This window comes from Balaenoptera ricei, chromosome 5 (genome assembly GCF_028023285.1).
Source record: "Balaenoptera ricei isolate mBalRic1 chromosome 5, mBalRic1.hap2, whole genome shotgun sequence".
NCBI lineage: Eukaryota > Metazoa > Chordata > Mammalia > Artiodactyla > Balaenopteridae > Balaenoptera > Balaenoptera ricei.
In genome coordinates this window covers 31,207,246-31,222,084 of record NC_082643.1, presented here as the reverse complement: position 1 = coordinate 31,222,084, position 14,839 = coordinate 31,207,246, and the positions used below count along the sequence as shown (strand labels likewise).

Genomic DNA, 14,839 nt, shown 5'->3' with positions numbered 1-14,839 from the left:
CGTATGTCAGTTTGTGCCAGAAAAAACCTAGTGGGAGCACAGTACCTTCACGTGCCCGCTTCGGTATTTACAATAGGCACAAATCATCTCAGAATTTAAGGTGCAGTGCGAATTACACTAGAGCTTTTAGAGGCCATAGGTCTCTGTCATGCTTAAGTCAAAAATCAGTGCTTTCCTCCTACTTCTTCTCCTACTCCAATTCTACCAGCTAGAAATCCCCACCAGCCACCAGCCAGATTGCAGCAACATCTAGGAAGCTGGCCACGCTGGCAGGTGGTCCAGGGTGTCTGGTTGTGGCCTGACCGGGCTCTACCCCTCAGCCGCCATGCGATCCTGGGCAAGGTGCTGCACCTCCACTTCTGCATTTGTCAATTAGGGGGCAATCACAGAGTCTATTTCATAAGGCTGATGTGAGAATTAAATGACTTAATCGTAGGTAAACAGCTTAGACCAGTACCAGGCACAGAGTAAAGGTTAATTATCTTAGCTGCCATAGTCAATATTATTACCACCACATCTGAACCCCCTCATACACGTACACTTCAACATAATTCTAGGTAGTACTCATTCTCAAGAACATAGAAAAAATAGATGGGCATTTTTTTTTAAACCTGAAAAAACTGGTGAAAAATAGATAGGGTGTCATAATCCAATGGCGATTCTGCTGTAAATCTTTGTTGAATGAATGAGTATCAGGAGAGAAATACAAAGTTTTAAGAAAGGTGGGTAAATATTATTCAATACCCTCAAAACTCATGTTAAATAAGATCTACTCAATGCACTCAGCTTAGCATCCGGCACATGGAGAGCACTCAACAGAGGGTAGCTATTATTAGCTACTACTGTGATCATGTATCTCAAGGCAAAGTGGGATTTTAAAGACTTCCAGGTTCGAGCTCTCTTCCTCTCCACACAGCCTAGAAATCCACAGAAGACTGAGGCAAGCTCCAACTGTGCCCTGCTGTCCTCTCCATAAGATTTTCTGCTTTCGTCTTCTTAACATATTAAGATTCTGCATGAGACTCGATTTAAATGCAACTGCTCCAGGGATAACAAAAATCTAGAAAGCACTGATATACTTCAACGCAGTATTTTACAGATGAAGACACAGGGCCTTGGTCTAGAGGTCCAGCAACTTATCCAAGATCGTCACCATGGTCGGCACCACTGGGGAACTAGAAATCCAGGCTCCCCAAACCTCATCCGGGGATCTTTCCATTACTGTGCACTATTCATCCACGGACAAATGCACCAAAACTTCTACCAGAACCAGCTTCTAAACCCAGATTTCCCCCCCACTTAAAGATGGACTCGTTATTTTACACCCCACCACTCACCATAATTTCTCTCTGTTCTTCCAGATTCTTCAAAAAATTAGAAAATTCACGTAACGAAGCATCTGTAAGAAGAAAGGAATGATTATTTCATGGCCAAAGCAAAGGAAAGCCAACCAAAACCCGGTCTTTACGCACCTATGCAGCGTTCATCATCAGTCTCTGCATCGCCGATAAACTCAAATTTGAAGTCTCTGAGTGAATGAGCAAACTTCCGCTGGGCTGCCGAAAGACCTGGGAAGAAAGATGGAGTGATTACTTGGGTCCTTGTTTCAGGTCAAGGCTTAGCAGGAATTGATTCCTCCTCAGATGGCAGAGCTGTAGAGCTCTCCTCCACGTGAGCTGTGAGGAGACACAACCCAACTCCTCGGCCAAGGGGCCCATCATCCCACCTGGGCACTCTCTGGTGGCTTGTCTTCTATGCTAATGCTCTGGGATGGAGCAGGTGCGGGAGAAAATATATATATTGTTCCCGGAAGCACTTTCCCTTTCTCTACTCACTCAGGTCAGAACTTCCCGGGCGCAAAAGTTCTGGCTATGATTAGGAGCACACACACCTGATAGTATCTCCCAGGGCTGGATGAGATCCAGCTGGCTGCCAGGGTCTCAAATATTAAGGGTCTCAAAGCTCAAAGTCAGCGAACCAGATGCCCTTAACTGATGGTCCAACTCCAGCCAGAGAAAGCCAGAGGATTCAAAGAGTGTTCATAGAAAACAGCAGCAGGAAGGGAAACCAAAGGCCACGCGTAAGTAGCAGAAAGAATTCATTCTGCAAAAGACCTACAGGTCCTCATTTTTTTTTTCTTTTTATTGTCGAGTCATAGAAAATAGTGGAAAACCCTACTTCTACAACAGGCTAACAGTTATTTTATGGGCCATGCACCATGCTAGAGAATAGGTGTATTTTTAACTTCACTCAATACTCTTGAGAGATATATAAGATAAAGATTATCTCTATTTTACCATGGAGTGCCAAAGCTCCGAGATGTTAGATAACTGGCACAAAGTCACACAGGTACTACATCAGCAAAGGTCTGGTCTATTCCAGAGCCATTTGTCCAAAACCCATGCCCTCACCAGGGTACAATTCTGCCTCTGGTCTAAAGCACTTTCAAAGAAGCTGCTCCCCGACTCCTGCACCCTGTGTGGATCCTGGCTCACTACAGTGAATACTGACAGATTGTGTTAAAGTAAACCTTCACGTCAAGCAAACTGAAAAGCTGAAAAGAACAAAACACAATCCATAATTGCTGATAACAGTATTCACGCAAAAAAATAAATATGAACAAAAGCGAAGCACACAGTATAAATGCTGAGGGCTGTTTTGAATAAGTTGGTAAGATAGTAGGAGCAGCAATCTTCCCTTTTTTTAGTCGTTGTATTATAGCTAACAGACAAGGCATGAAAGCAAAAAATTATTTTTACATTGGAAAATGCTCTTTTTTTTTTTTTTTTTAACCAACTCTTGACCTCCAATCATTAAGTACAATGGTTCCCCAATGCCCTCCTCGACAAGCCGCTTCCTCTCACTTCTTAAACTTTCTAATCATGCTCACCAGCTCTTTCAGCTGCTGTCGTGGTCTGGTTTCATGTTTTAATTTTTCCTAACAGACTCTATTCTGGAGTAGTTTTAGGTTCACAGCAAAGCTGGGCACAAGGTACAGAGATTTCCCCTAGACTCCCTGCCCGGACACACGCATATCTTCCCCCATTAGCAACATCTTCCACTGTCACAGTTTTTGAAACTTCATTCTTCCAAAGCTAAACCAGAAACCTTTTAGAAGATGATACAGGATTGTCATTTCTTACCCTTGGAGTAGAGAAGAAAAGCAAAACCATAATGTAAAATGTGATGGATTGCAAGCGTGGTCTGAATTCTCCACCCCTCCTTTGTAGGAGCTTCTCTTTTCAATGGGACTCTGCAACTCCTCGGGTAAAAGGTAGCGTCTATTTTCCCACCCCTTGAATCCGAGCTGGTCTTGCGGCCAAAGAACGTGGTGGAAGTGACACTGTGCTAATTCGGAGCCTCTAGCTCTAGAACCTTTGCACAGCCACGCTCCACTCCCTTGGAAGCCTCTGGCGTCCACGTGATCAAGCCCACACTAGCCTGCTGGGTGATGAAAGACATGTCGCCCAGGCCCCCTACCTATTGCCCCATCGGTCAGACATCCCACCCTCAGAAGCAGAGCTTCCCGCCATGCAGGAGGCAGTCCAGATGAGACCATACTGCCCAGTGAGCTGAGTCCAAACTGAAATAAATAAATGGCTGCTGTTTAGGTCACTAGAGGTGGGGGTGATTTGTTACAAAGCAATAAATAGACTAATATAGAAAGATCAAAAAATCTGACTGCATTAAAATTTTAAAGACATAAAAAGAGTGAAGAAAAGCACACACCCCAAAGGTACAAATAACAGCTATGAATCACTGAGGTAAGGCAGAAAGGCCAATAAAAAATGAGGCAAAACACCTGAAAAGGCCCTTCACAGAAGGAAGTAAAGGAAATCCAAATGGCCCAAAACCACATGAAACGGTGCTCAAAACTCATTAGTGATTATAAAAGTGAAAAGAAAACCTCAACATACCTCAATACACTCATAAGATTGGCAAAAATTAATTAAGTCTGGCAACCTCAAGAGCTGGTGTATGTCGAGCAACAAAAATTCTCATATACTGCCAGCGAGGGTAAAAACTGGTATAATTCCCTTTTAAATACTTTGGCATTTTCTAGTAAGTTTGATGATATCCTACAACTCCAAATTGACCTTCTAGGTAAATTCCCAAGATAAACTTTTGCACACGTGTACGTACAGACATGTACTTTCTATAGCAGAACTGACCACAGCAATAGCCAAACACTGGAAAAGCAAATACCAATCAACAACCAACAAATGACTAAATTATACTATATTCATACGTTATAAAGTAAAAATAACAATAAATTTATGTATCAACTCAGGTTAACCTCACAATTTGGAGAGAAAGAAGCAAGTCATGAAAGAATACACACAGTATGGCTCTTTCATATAAAGTTCAAAGTAAGCTACACTAAACCCTATGTTTGGATTGCACATATAGGTCACAAAACTACAGAACAGCAAGTAAGTCATTATCTCAAAAGTCACACGATGTTTACCACTGGAAGCAAGGAAGGGGGACAGTCAGACAGCTACAAGGGGATTAAAGGTATTTTAGTTCATAACCTAGTGGTGAGTCTACGGATACTTGCTTTATCATTCCTCTTTAAAACATACGCTTGGTTCATATACTTCTGTACTTTCACCATAATTTCACGACTAAACAATAAAAATTTTTTAACCATAAGAAAGTAAAGCCTGGCTATTGGGGTCACTCCCAAGTTAACTATTCTGTTGTAATCCAGGAAACCTACCATTATCCCCTACGATCTGGCCACACTGGCTTGCTCTTGGTTCACATGCCCAACTCATTCCAGAAGGACACTGACAGGCTTCAAAGTGCTGTCGCACCCCTGGAAGTGCTCCTTCCCCGGCCCCCCTTTCACCTGGCTGGCTCCTTCACAGAACCCGCCCCCTCATACCATCATCCCCAAAAGAGCATCACCCCTCTGCCCTAAATTCTTCTCGATTCCACGGTGCTTAATCTTCTTAGCACTGATCACCTGAAACTGCCTTATTTAGTCAGTATTTCCTCCAGGTTATCTATTCTGCTGCAGAATATCCAGCCCCTGAGACAGCAGCCGACAGCCTCGTGCTTCCCTGCATCTCTGAAACAAAGACCACACAGGGTTTTTCTTTTTGAATTTATTTCATGCAGCTCTTTCCAAATATTAAGCGTGTGGGCTTATTATCATTTCTAATAACTTTATTCCATTTTGCTAATGTTTGCTCTGCCAGTTCTCAAAAGGGGCATGTAATTGGTTCTATTTGTGTGTGTGTGTACGTGTATATATGTGTGTATGTGTGTTTATATGTGTATGTCTATATGTACTTATTTATAAATATTATATATAAATAATATACAAATGTGTTTATTATATACATATAACTATAAATACTGGTATAAATTCTATTCTTCCCCTCTGAAGCCATTTCCTTTGAGTATTTTATCCAAAATTACCAGATCAGGGACTTCCCTGGTGGTGCAGTGCTTAAGAATCCACCTGCCAATGCAGGGGACACGGGTTCGAGCCCTGGTCTGGGAAGATCCCACATACCGCGGAGACACTAAGCCTGTGTGCCACAACTACTGAGCCTGCGCTCTAGAGCCCACGAGCCACAAATACTGAGACTGCGTGTCACAACTACTGAAGCCCACGTGGCTAGAGCCCGTGCTCCGCAACAAGAGAAGCCACCACAATGAGAAGCCTGCACACCACAACGAAGTGTAGCCCCCGCTCACTGCAACTAGAGAAAGCCTGCAGGCAGCAACTAAGACCCAATGCAGCCAAAAATAGATACATAAAAAATAAATTAAATAAATAAATTTATTTTTTAAAAAATTACCAGGTCAAAGGATATCTTAAAGACCATGCTTTCTTATGGTCAGGGCAGGATACTCTCCAGAAAGCTAAAATTTAAATGCATCTGTTTTTCAACACGTATTTCGTAATTCCTAATCTCATTAGTTGAAAATGTTTATAACAGTAGACTGAATTTGGGTTTGTTTGCACAGCTAATATGATATATTTCTCCCTAGGTAAACAGCATGCTTTTCTCTCTTACCTCTGTGCTAGGTACTGTAGTTACATCAAGTCTTTATTTTGGAATATAATCATTTTTTCTCTCTGTTGACTTTTCTGGTGTTATTAGAATTCATTATGCAAAATTTTTACTGTTTAAAAATTGGACCACACCAAACTCCAGTTCCATTTAAAAATCATGAATTTATCACCTGTTCCTTATGTAGTACATTTTAAATTTATTCTCTCATGTAGTTTATACTTTTATAGATATCTTCTGCCTTCCAAACATAACATAAAATCATAAGACAGTTTACTAAATTTAGTACAGTCCATTAAAAAAGCACAAAGATGCTTTGTGCAAAAGATAATGGTTTATCATCACACATGAAACTCAAACAGTCTAAGTTACAAAGGCTGGCAGCACTCCTCTACTAGGGGAAGATGGTGAAGGGCCCACTAGATAGGATTGCCTTTATTCAGTGCCTACTCTATGCTAATGGACTTACAGAAATTATTTCATTTATTCCTTATAACCAGTCTGCAGGGTAGGTGTTGATGTTACCTTATTTTACAAATGGGTTAAGTAGATTCAGCAATAGATTAGTGACTTGATCAAGGTCACAGACCTCTTTAGACTGCTGGTATTATGTCCTGGAGGCAAAGGATCAACTCCTTGGTTTCTCAAACTTCTACCAACGTCCTTTGCATCACATCATTCTGACTTTCAGGAGATTTAACATTATTCCCAGGGCCCATGCACAGATCTCAACTATTATCTTAATGGCTCTAGTGCAGAACTCTAAATGAAAAATTCACGTATGTGTGCCTCCATGCCCCCAATCCTCTCCTGCATGCTAATTCCTGAAGACTGTAAATTAACATGCTCTCCTGAAACACCTTCAAGGCTGGTATATATATATATATTTTTTTTTTAATATCTTTATGGGAGTATAATTGCTTTACAACGTTGTGTTAGTTTCTGCTGTACAACAAAGTGAATCAGCTATAAGTATACATATATCCCCCTATCCCCTCCCTCGTGCGTCTCCCTCCCACCCTCCCTATCCCACCTCTCTAAGTGGTCACAAAGCACCGAGCTGATCTCCCTGTGGTATGCGACTGCTTCCCACTAGCCATCCATTTTACATTTGGTAGTGTGTATATGTCAATGCTAGTCTCTCACTTCGTCCAAGCTTCCCTTTCCCCCGCTGTGTCCTCAAGTCCATTCTCTACGTCTACGTCTTTATTCCTGCCCTGCCACTAGGTTCATCAGTACCATTTTTTTAGATTCCATATATGTGCATTAAGCATACAGTATTTGTTTTTCTCTTTCTGACTTACTTCACTGTATGACAGATCCTAGGTTCATCCACCTCATTACAAAGAACTCAATTTCGTTCCTTTTTATGGCTGAGTAATATTCCATTGTATGTATGTGCCACATCTTCTTTATCCATTCATCTGTCGATGGACACTTAGGTTGCTTCCATGTCCTGGCTATTGTAAATAGTGCTGCAGTGAACATTGTGGTACATGACTCTCTTTGAATTACGGTTTTCTCAGGGTATATGCCCAGTAGTGGGATTGCTGGGTCCTATGGTAGTTCTATTTTTAGTTTTTTTAAGGAACCTCCATACTGTTCTCCATAGTGGCTGTATCAATTTACACTCCCACCAACAGTGCAGGAGGGTTCCCTTTTCTCCACACAAGGCTGGCATATATTGATGGATAATGCCAAGCCTGCGTGTGCACAAAATGCCACAGCTAACTTAAAAGAATTGAAGTGATCTGCACACTTTCAAATAAACTTGCCACTTCAGAGTCTCCCAGAGTAAGACTTTTAAGTCTTCGATCTGCAGACCAATGGGAGAGAAAAACACAGGCACTGAAACTCTTCCCAGGGTTAGGAGCAGCTTGAGAGGTGAGCAGTTGTATTTGAGACCTGCTGAGTTTGAGAAGCAGCACACCACGTGGAGAGATCCAACCACAGTTTAAATCCAGGTTCGGAGAACCTCCGGACACTGGCCGGAGTTGCCCCTGGTCACCCTTCATGGTTTGACAAATGAGAAAATTCTTTCTTACAGCACAGCCACCTATGAACAGTCTTCAGTGAGGATCATGAACTTTTAGACGCATACAGGCACTAAGAAGGGTGGGAAACCTCTCTAATCGGATTGGTCTACTTCACTGCTGAACAGCCTTCTGGGTACATGAGAGCCCCTGAAGCTACAAGCCCGGCCCTGCGAATAAGGCTGTAACTCTCTCCTGCGGCTTTCGGCCCCATCAAAGCACTAAGTGGTATACCTGAGGAAACGTGGCACGCTCTCTAATTCTGGGCTCGAAAAGAAAAATGAAACAGCAAATAAATGTACCTTTCTCACTCACTAAATGCGAAGCTCAGGATTCTTCACCAACCATATTGCATTTTAAACTCTTTTTCCAAATAGGCAAAATTGCACTTAGAAGCTCACATTCCTCGGCATGGTGAGACCCAAATCACTAGATTATCAAATATGCAAAGACTCTACCAGGGGAAGCTCTGCTCCCCATCCTGCCCATCAAAACAAGTCCCCAAATTCTTCTGTGTTTTATTTAGAGAAGAACAGGGTACAGACTCTTAAGAACTTAATATCTTTCACGTCAGATTCATACCAAGGAAATAATGCTGATGTTAATCCAAGGAACTTGGAAGTGAAACAAAATTCCTCCAGCACTGTGGACTGGCTTCTCATTTTCCTTCGTGGTTTCCAGATTTACAGAACTGGCAGCAGCGCTATGTACAAGAGTAGCACTCCGGCCTCTCTGTACCAGTCAAAAAAGCAAGAAAATAACTCACTTGATAGATTTTTAAAGTGGTGCGAACGTCTCCCAAGCCCCAAATGCATTACTGGGCTAGTGGAGGCCTGAAGCCCACATCACAAGCTGTTCTAGGAGCAGCTCAAGGGCCAGCATGGTCTCTGTGACTGCTAGGTCAAGGCCCTCCTGGCCTTAACTCTCCAATTCCAGCCCAACCGGAGTGGCTGGGTAGTGAGTTCTTCTTAATCAGAGAATAAACACCATCTAAAGTCACTAGATTGACCTGAATTGACAAATGTATGGGGTAAAGGAACACAAGCTGAGTCCCCAAAGATGCAGATGCCTCAAAACAAATGCATAAACCTGGACTCAAGACCCAGTATGATACATGACAGACAACCAGATAACTGTTGATCGAAGTGACCAACTCATCATGAAGAACACGTAAGAAGGGAGTGCCCTGGGCACGGCAGAGACTCCACGGGCAGGTCCACACTGGACACCACCACTCAACCTTCACCCCCGCCTTATTCCAGACTTCAGCCGCACTGCACACACTCAGCAAACACAGACAGTCTTCCTGGCCGAGGGTCTGCGTACAGAGAGAGGACCTGCCACAGCAGGCTGCCAGATGAGAAGTGCAGGCTGGCGATCACCCAGCCTCCTGGTGTTCAAACTGTCTTTGGCTACCCATCCCTTTGTTCAGAGAAAAATCTTACTTACAGTGAGAACAGAAAAAACAGCTAACATGTCTGTATTAGTTTCCTATTGCTGCTGTAAGGAACTACCACAAACTGAGTGACCTAAAACAATACAAATTTATTTATTTTATATTTCTGGAGGTCAGAAGTCCAAAATGGGTCTCTCGGGGCTGTATTCCTTCTGGGGGATCTAGGGGAGAATCCATTTCCTTGCCTCTTCCAGCTCCTAGAGGATGCCCACATTCCTCGGCTCTCGGCGCCCCGCCACCACTCACATCACTCCGACCTCTGCTTCTGTCATCACATCTCCTTCTCTTACTCTTTTAAGGATCACCATGATTACAATAGGTCCACCATGATAACCCAGGATAATCTCACCGCCTCAAGATCTTTAATTGCACCTGCTAAGTCTCTTTTGCCACCTAAAATAACATTCACAGGTTCCAGGGAATTAGGAAGGAACATCTTTTGGAGGGTCATTATGCTGCTTACCATACCTGATAATGTCAGGTACTCTCCTAACCACTTTACATTTATTGACTCATTTGAGTATCACCGCAAATCTACGAGGCAGGTTCTGTCATTATGCCCATTTTACAGAGGAGAAAACTGAGATACACAGGTCAAGCAACTTGTCCAAGATCTCACAACTAGTAAGTAGTGGAACGAAAAGATAATCAAAGCTGCTCAGGTGGAGGTAGGATGAAGAACCCTGCCCCATTGGTCCCCATCTCCCACTGAGTGCTCCCCAATGAGACCACACCCTGCAGGACCCAATCTGAAAATCACTGACAGTCTCACCCTCACTGAACAGTCGGGAAATCAAAGTGCAACTTTGGACAACTAGCTCAATTTCACACACCTAGTTCAAGGAGAGCACTAACTAGAATCCAGGTTTTAGCATAGAACCCAGTATTAGTACAACTTGGTGAGGCACAGAATGATAGTAACAGGTGTTACGTGTTAGTGAGGTATACATGGCCCACCAGTTGGACAGCATGACCCAGAGAGAGGCTGCAAAGGACATGCACGTGTGTGTGTGTACACACATGTTGTGCAGTAAGGGGAAGTGCTTAAGTATGAACAAGAATATCCAGGACAACACACTCTCAACCTCCACCTTCTCTAATCACATGAGAAAACAAGAAGAGCTGACAAACAATGTAATGACAAGACTGCATGTTGAAAACTAGGATGGCTGACATGTCCGGAGAAACACCTAAACCTGAGCAACAAAAACTGGTAGTCCTGAAAGCTTTTGCACAACCAAGGAAACCATGGACAAAACAAAAAGACAACCTACTGAATGGGAGAAAATATCTGCAAACGAAGCAACTGACAAAGGATTAATCTCCAAAATATACAAGCAGCTCATGCAGCTCAACATCAAAAAAACCAACAACCCAATTAAAAAATGGGCATAAGAACTGAACAAGACATTCTTCCAAACAAGACATACAGATGGCCAGACACGTGAAAAGATGCTCAACATCATTAATCATCAGAGAAATGCAAATTAAAACCACAATGAGATATCACCTCACACCTGTCAGAATGGCTATCATCAAAAAGACCACAAATAACAAATGTTGGCAAGGATGTGGGGAAAAGGGAACCCTCCTGCACTGTCGGTGGGAATGTAAACTGGTGCATCCACTGTGGAAAACAATACGGAGGTTTCTCAAAAAGCTAAAAATAGAACTACCATATGACCCAGAAATTCCACTCCTGGATAATGTATCTGAAAAAAATGAAAACACTAATTCAAAAAGATACCTGCACCTCAGTGTGAACAGCAGCACTATTTACAATTGCCAGAATAGGGAAGCAACCTAAGTGTCCATCAGCAGATGAATGGATAAAGAAGATGTGATATAAATACACAATGGAATACTACTCAGCCATAAAAACAGAATGAAATTTTTGCCATTTGCAACAACATGGATGGACTTGGGAGTATATTATTATGCTAAGTGAAATAAGTCTGAGAGAGAAAGACAAATACTGTATGATACCACTTACATGTGGAATCTAAAAAAATACAACAAAATATAACACAAAAGAAGCAGACTCACATATATAGAGATCAAATTAATGGGTACCAGTGGGGAGAGGGAAGGAGGAGGGGCAAGATAGAGATAAGGGATTAGGAGGTACAAACTATTAGATATAAAATAAGCTATAAATAAATAAACAAGCAAACAACTAAATAAGCTACAAGGATTTATTATACAGAACAGGGAATATAGCCAATATTTTATAATAACTATAGATGGAGTATAACCTTTAAAAATTGTGAATCACTATGTTGTACACCTATAACTTATATAATATTATAAATCAACTATATCAATAAAAATTAATTAAATAATTTTAAAATGGTGGTCCTAGAGACTTACTTTTCTGATCATCCCTTTCATTAGAATTTTAACTTGAATCTCTCAAACCCTCTGGTTACTACTGGTCCTACTACTCCCTGCTGTAATCCACTCATCACCCTCACATATCTAAACTATCTGCCCGGCCTCACAAGGCATTTGGATTTCAAGTCCTGGCCTAAATTAAAGGACTTTAGCAGGGACCGTAATCTTAGAGACCATCTAGTCTCTGATCCTACTTCACAGATGAGAAATCAAAGACACTGTGGCTTATAAAAAGGAGAAAAGCTCTACAACCTTACAGACCTGGGTACAAATACTGGCTCTGCCATATTCCAGGTGCGTGGCTTTGGGCAAGAAGCCTAGTATGTGTCAGATTTCCCATTGCCACTGAAGATAACCAGGATGTCACATTTAACTAAGATGTGACCTCTCACCGTCCCTTCTCACGCAAAGTGCTGGACCCAGAGCCCCTACTTCCTACACGGGCAGGTTTTATAGCACATGACCCTACGTAAACTTCATTAGGGCTAAATGAATAGGGACAGAACAGGCCCCACAGGCCAGCGAGAGACAAGACACGTGGAATATGTATATACAGAAGGCAAGAGATGAGCAAATGCCACGAGATGTTAAACAACGGGTGGGTCCAAGAAAGGGTATATGGATGGTCACGATTCTATCCATGCAATTTTTATGGTAAATTCTGAAAAATAAAGTAGCACAAAAGAACAAAATCATCACAATTTTATTTATTAAAATGAAAGACACAAGCACACACGCACACACACACACACACCTGAATCAATAAACCATTGCGTTCTCCTCCTTCATCCCACCCACCTTCATCTCATTCCTATACTTACAGGGACCCAAGTGGCCAGAATTCCAGTGTCCCCTCCTCAGTATTCTCCTCCTTATTCTATACAGCCACACCCACTTGTGTTGTTTATTTATCCTTACTTGCCAGGCAGTGTTCTAGGCACAGGGGATACAGCAACAAACAAATCACACAAACGGATGAGAGAGGGCAACAGATCAGGTTGGGGTGGGGGCAGCAATCTGAGATAAGACAGATAATAAAACATAAATAAATTACACAGCGTGCTGGGAGCTGTTAAGTGCCAGTGAGGAAAATGAAGAAAGGTTAGGGGGATGGGAATGCGTGGGGAGGTTGTGCAGGTCTGAGTAGACCTCACAGAAAAGCTGGCATTTGTGGAAAAGCTGAAGGACGCAAGGAGCCAGCCACACAGGGAACTGCGGAGAAGCCTTTCCGGACACAGGGGACCATCTGGAGGCAGGACAAGGCCAGGATGGTACGGCTGACCCTGAGCGCGGGCGGGACAGCAAGACTGAGAGGAAACAAGGTCAGGGATGACGGGGGCCAGTTCAGGAAGGACTCGAGCTTTTATTATGAGCACGATGGGGGGCTTCTGGAGAGCTGGGAGCAGAGGAGGGACGTGATCTGACCTTCGGCAGCATCGCTCTGGCTGCTGTGCTGAGAGCAGGCTAAGGATGGACCAGAGCGGCGGCAGGAAGACAAGTGAGAAGGTTCCTGCCCTGATCCAGGTGAGAGATGACGGCACTTCTTTCAAGAATTTCTGGAAACCATGCCAACAACTAAAGAGACTCAGGGGGTCTCAACCTAATGATTTGAGGGGTCTACACACAAAAACTTCCCCAAGGATGGCAATCACCTTTGAAGCTTCATGGCTTTGGTACCAAGAAAGTCTGGTTTACAGGCGCAGTGGTAATTAGTAGTGTTCTTGTATGGGTTCAACTGTGTCCCTCCAAAACTCCTGTGTTGGAGTCCTAACCCACAGTATCTCAGAATGTGACCTTGTCTGGAGATAGGGTCTTTACAGAGGTAATCAAATTAAAGTGAGGTCATTAGGGTGGGCGCTAATCCAATGACTGGTGTCCTTGAAAAAAGGGGAAATTTGGGCACAGAAACATGCATACAGGGAAGACAAGGTGAAGAGACACAGGGAGGAGATGTCCATCTACAATCAAGGAGCAAGGCCTGGGACAGATCCTACCCTCCCAGCCCTCAGAACGAACCAATTCTACCAACACCTTGATCTTGGACTTCTAACCTCCAGAACTATGAGACAATACATCTCTGTTGCTTCAGCCACCCAGTGTGTGGTAGTTTGTTATGTCAACCCTAGGAAACAAATACACAATTTTTTTTTTTAAGGAAAATAGGGTAACTTTGAGGTTCAAGGCAATATACAGTAGAAGAACACTACTTGCAAGTATTGTTCTTCCGGATCAGGTATTTAAGCTCAATGACAAACATAATATTATTCAAACGTTTTGGTACTGAATATAGTAACTTGGCAAACAAAGTGCTGTCCAAAATGTCTGAAGAAAGGGGAGACAGAAAAAAAAACAAAACCACATACAGGGGATAATGTCAAGAAAAGCCACCTTGTTAACCACAGCATATGCTTAAGGCCCAAAGTAAATATTAGCAGGGATTTAGATGTCAGGTGTTCATCTGGTTTATTGAATATAAGCTTTCCCACCCTTTGGCCACTGTATCACCATTTCATGGCACAGACTAGATCCTTGGTTGCCAACCAAAGCCAAGAGTTACTGTATAACTCTCCCATTTCTCTCAAACACTTCAATATTAATTTCCTTTAAAATTTTAAATCAAATAAGACTCACCCTTAGGAGGGGCTAAAACCTCCCTGTTTAACTCCCTGAGTTAAACCAGGATCACAAGAACTGCCAAAAGTCCACGACCCCCGTCGGAGAGAGACCCCCGTCACATCCTGCACGTGGGGTCCAGATGACAAACTTCATAGGAGTTCAGTGGAAGACAAACTCAAAAAAACATTAAACTCACCAGAAAAACACAGCACAGAATGGGGGTTGAACAGGGTTCCAAAAAGTGAGTTAAATTTTTATCACTGTAAACCACAGGGGAGACACCGAGGCATCAGGAACAAAATGAGGAG

At 42.7% G+C, this 14,839-nt stretch overlaps 1 protein-coding gene across 4 annotated transcripts in view; it reads right to left on the bottom strand.

The window, feature by feature from the left end:
- Nucleotides 1–14,839, bottom strand: part of ARHGAP10 (Rho GTPase activating protein 10) — a 328,794-nt gene that overhangs the window by 245,241 nt on the left and 68,714 nt on the right. For all 4 annotated transcript variants that reach the window (XM_059922584.1, XM_059922586.1, XM_059922585.1 and 1 more), the window contains exons 2-3: nt 1,473–1,568; nt 1,338–1,399 (exon numbers count right to left, since the gene is read on the bottom strand). In XM_059922584.1, the coding sequence (XP_059778567.1) occupies nt 1,338–1,399; nt 1,473–1,568 (158 nt within the window). The remainder of the gene's footprint in view (nt 1–1,337; nt 1,400–1,472; nt 1,569–14,839) is intronic.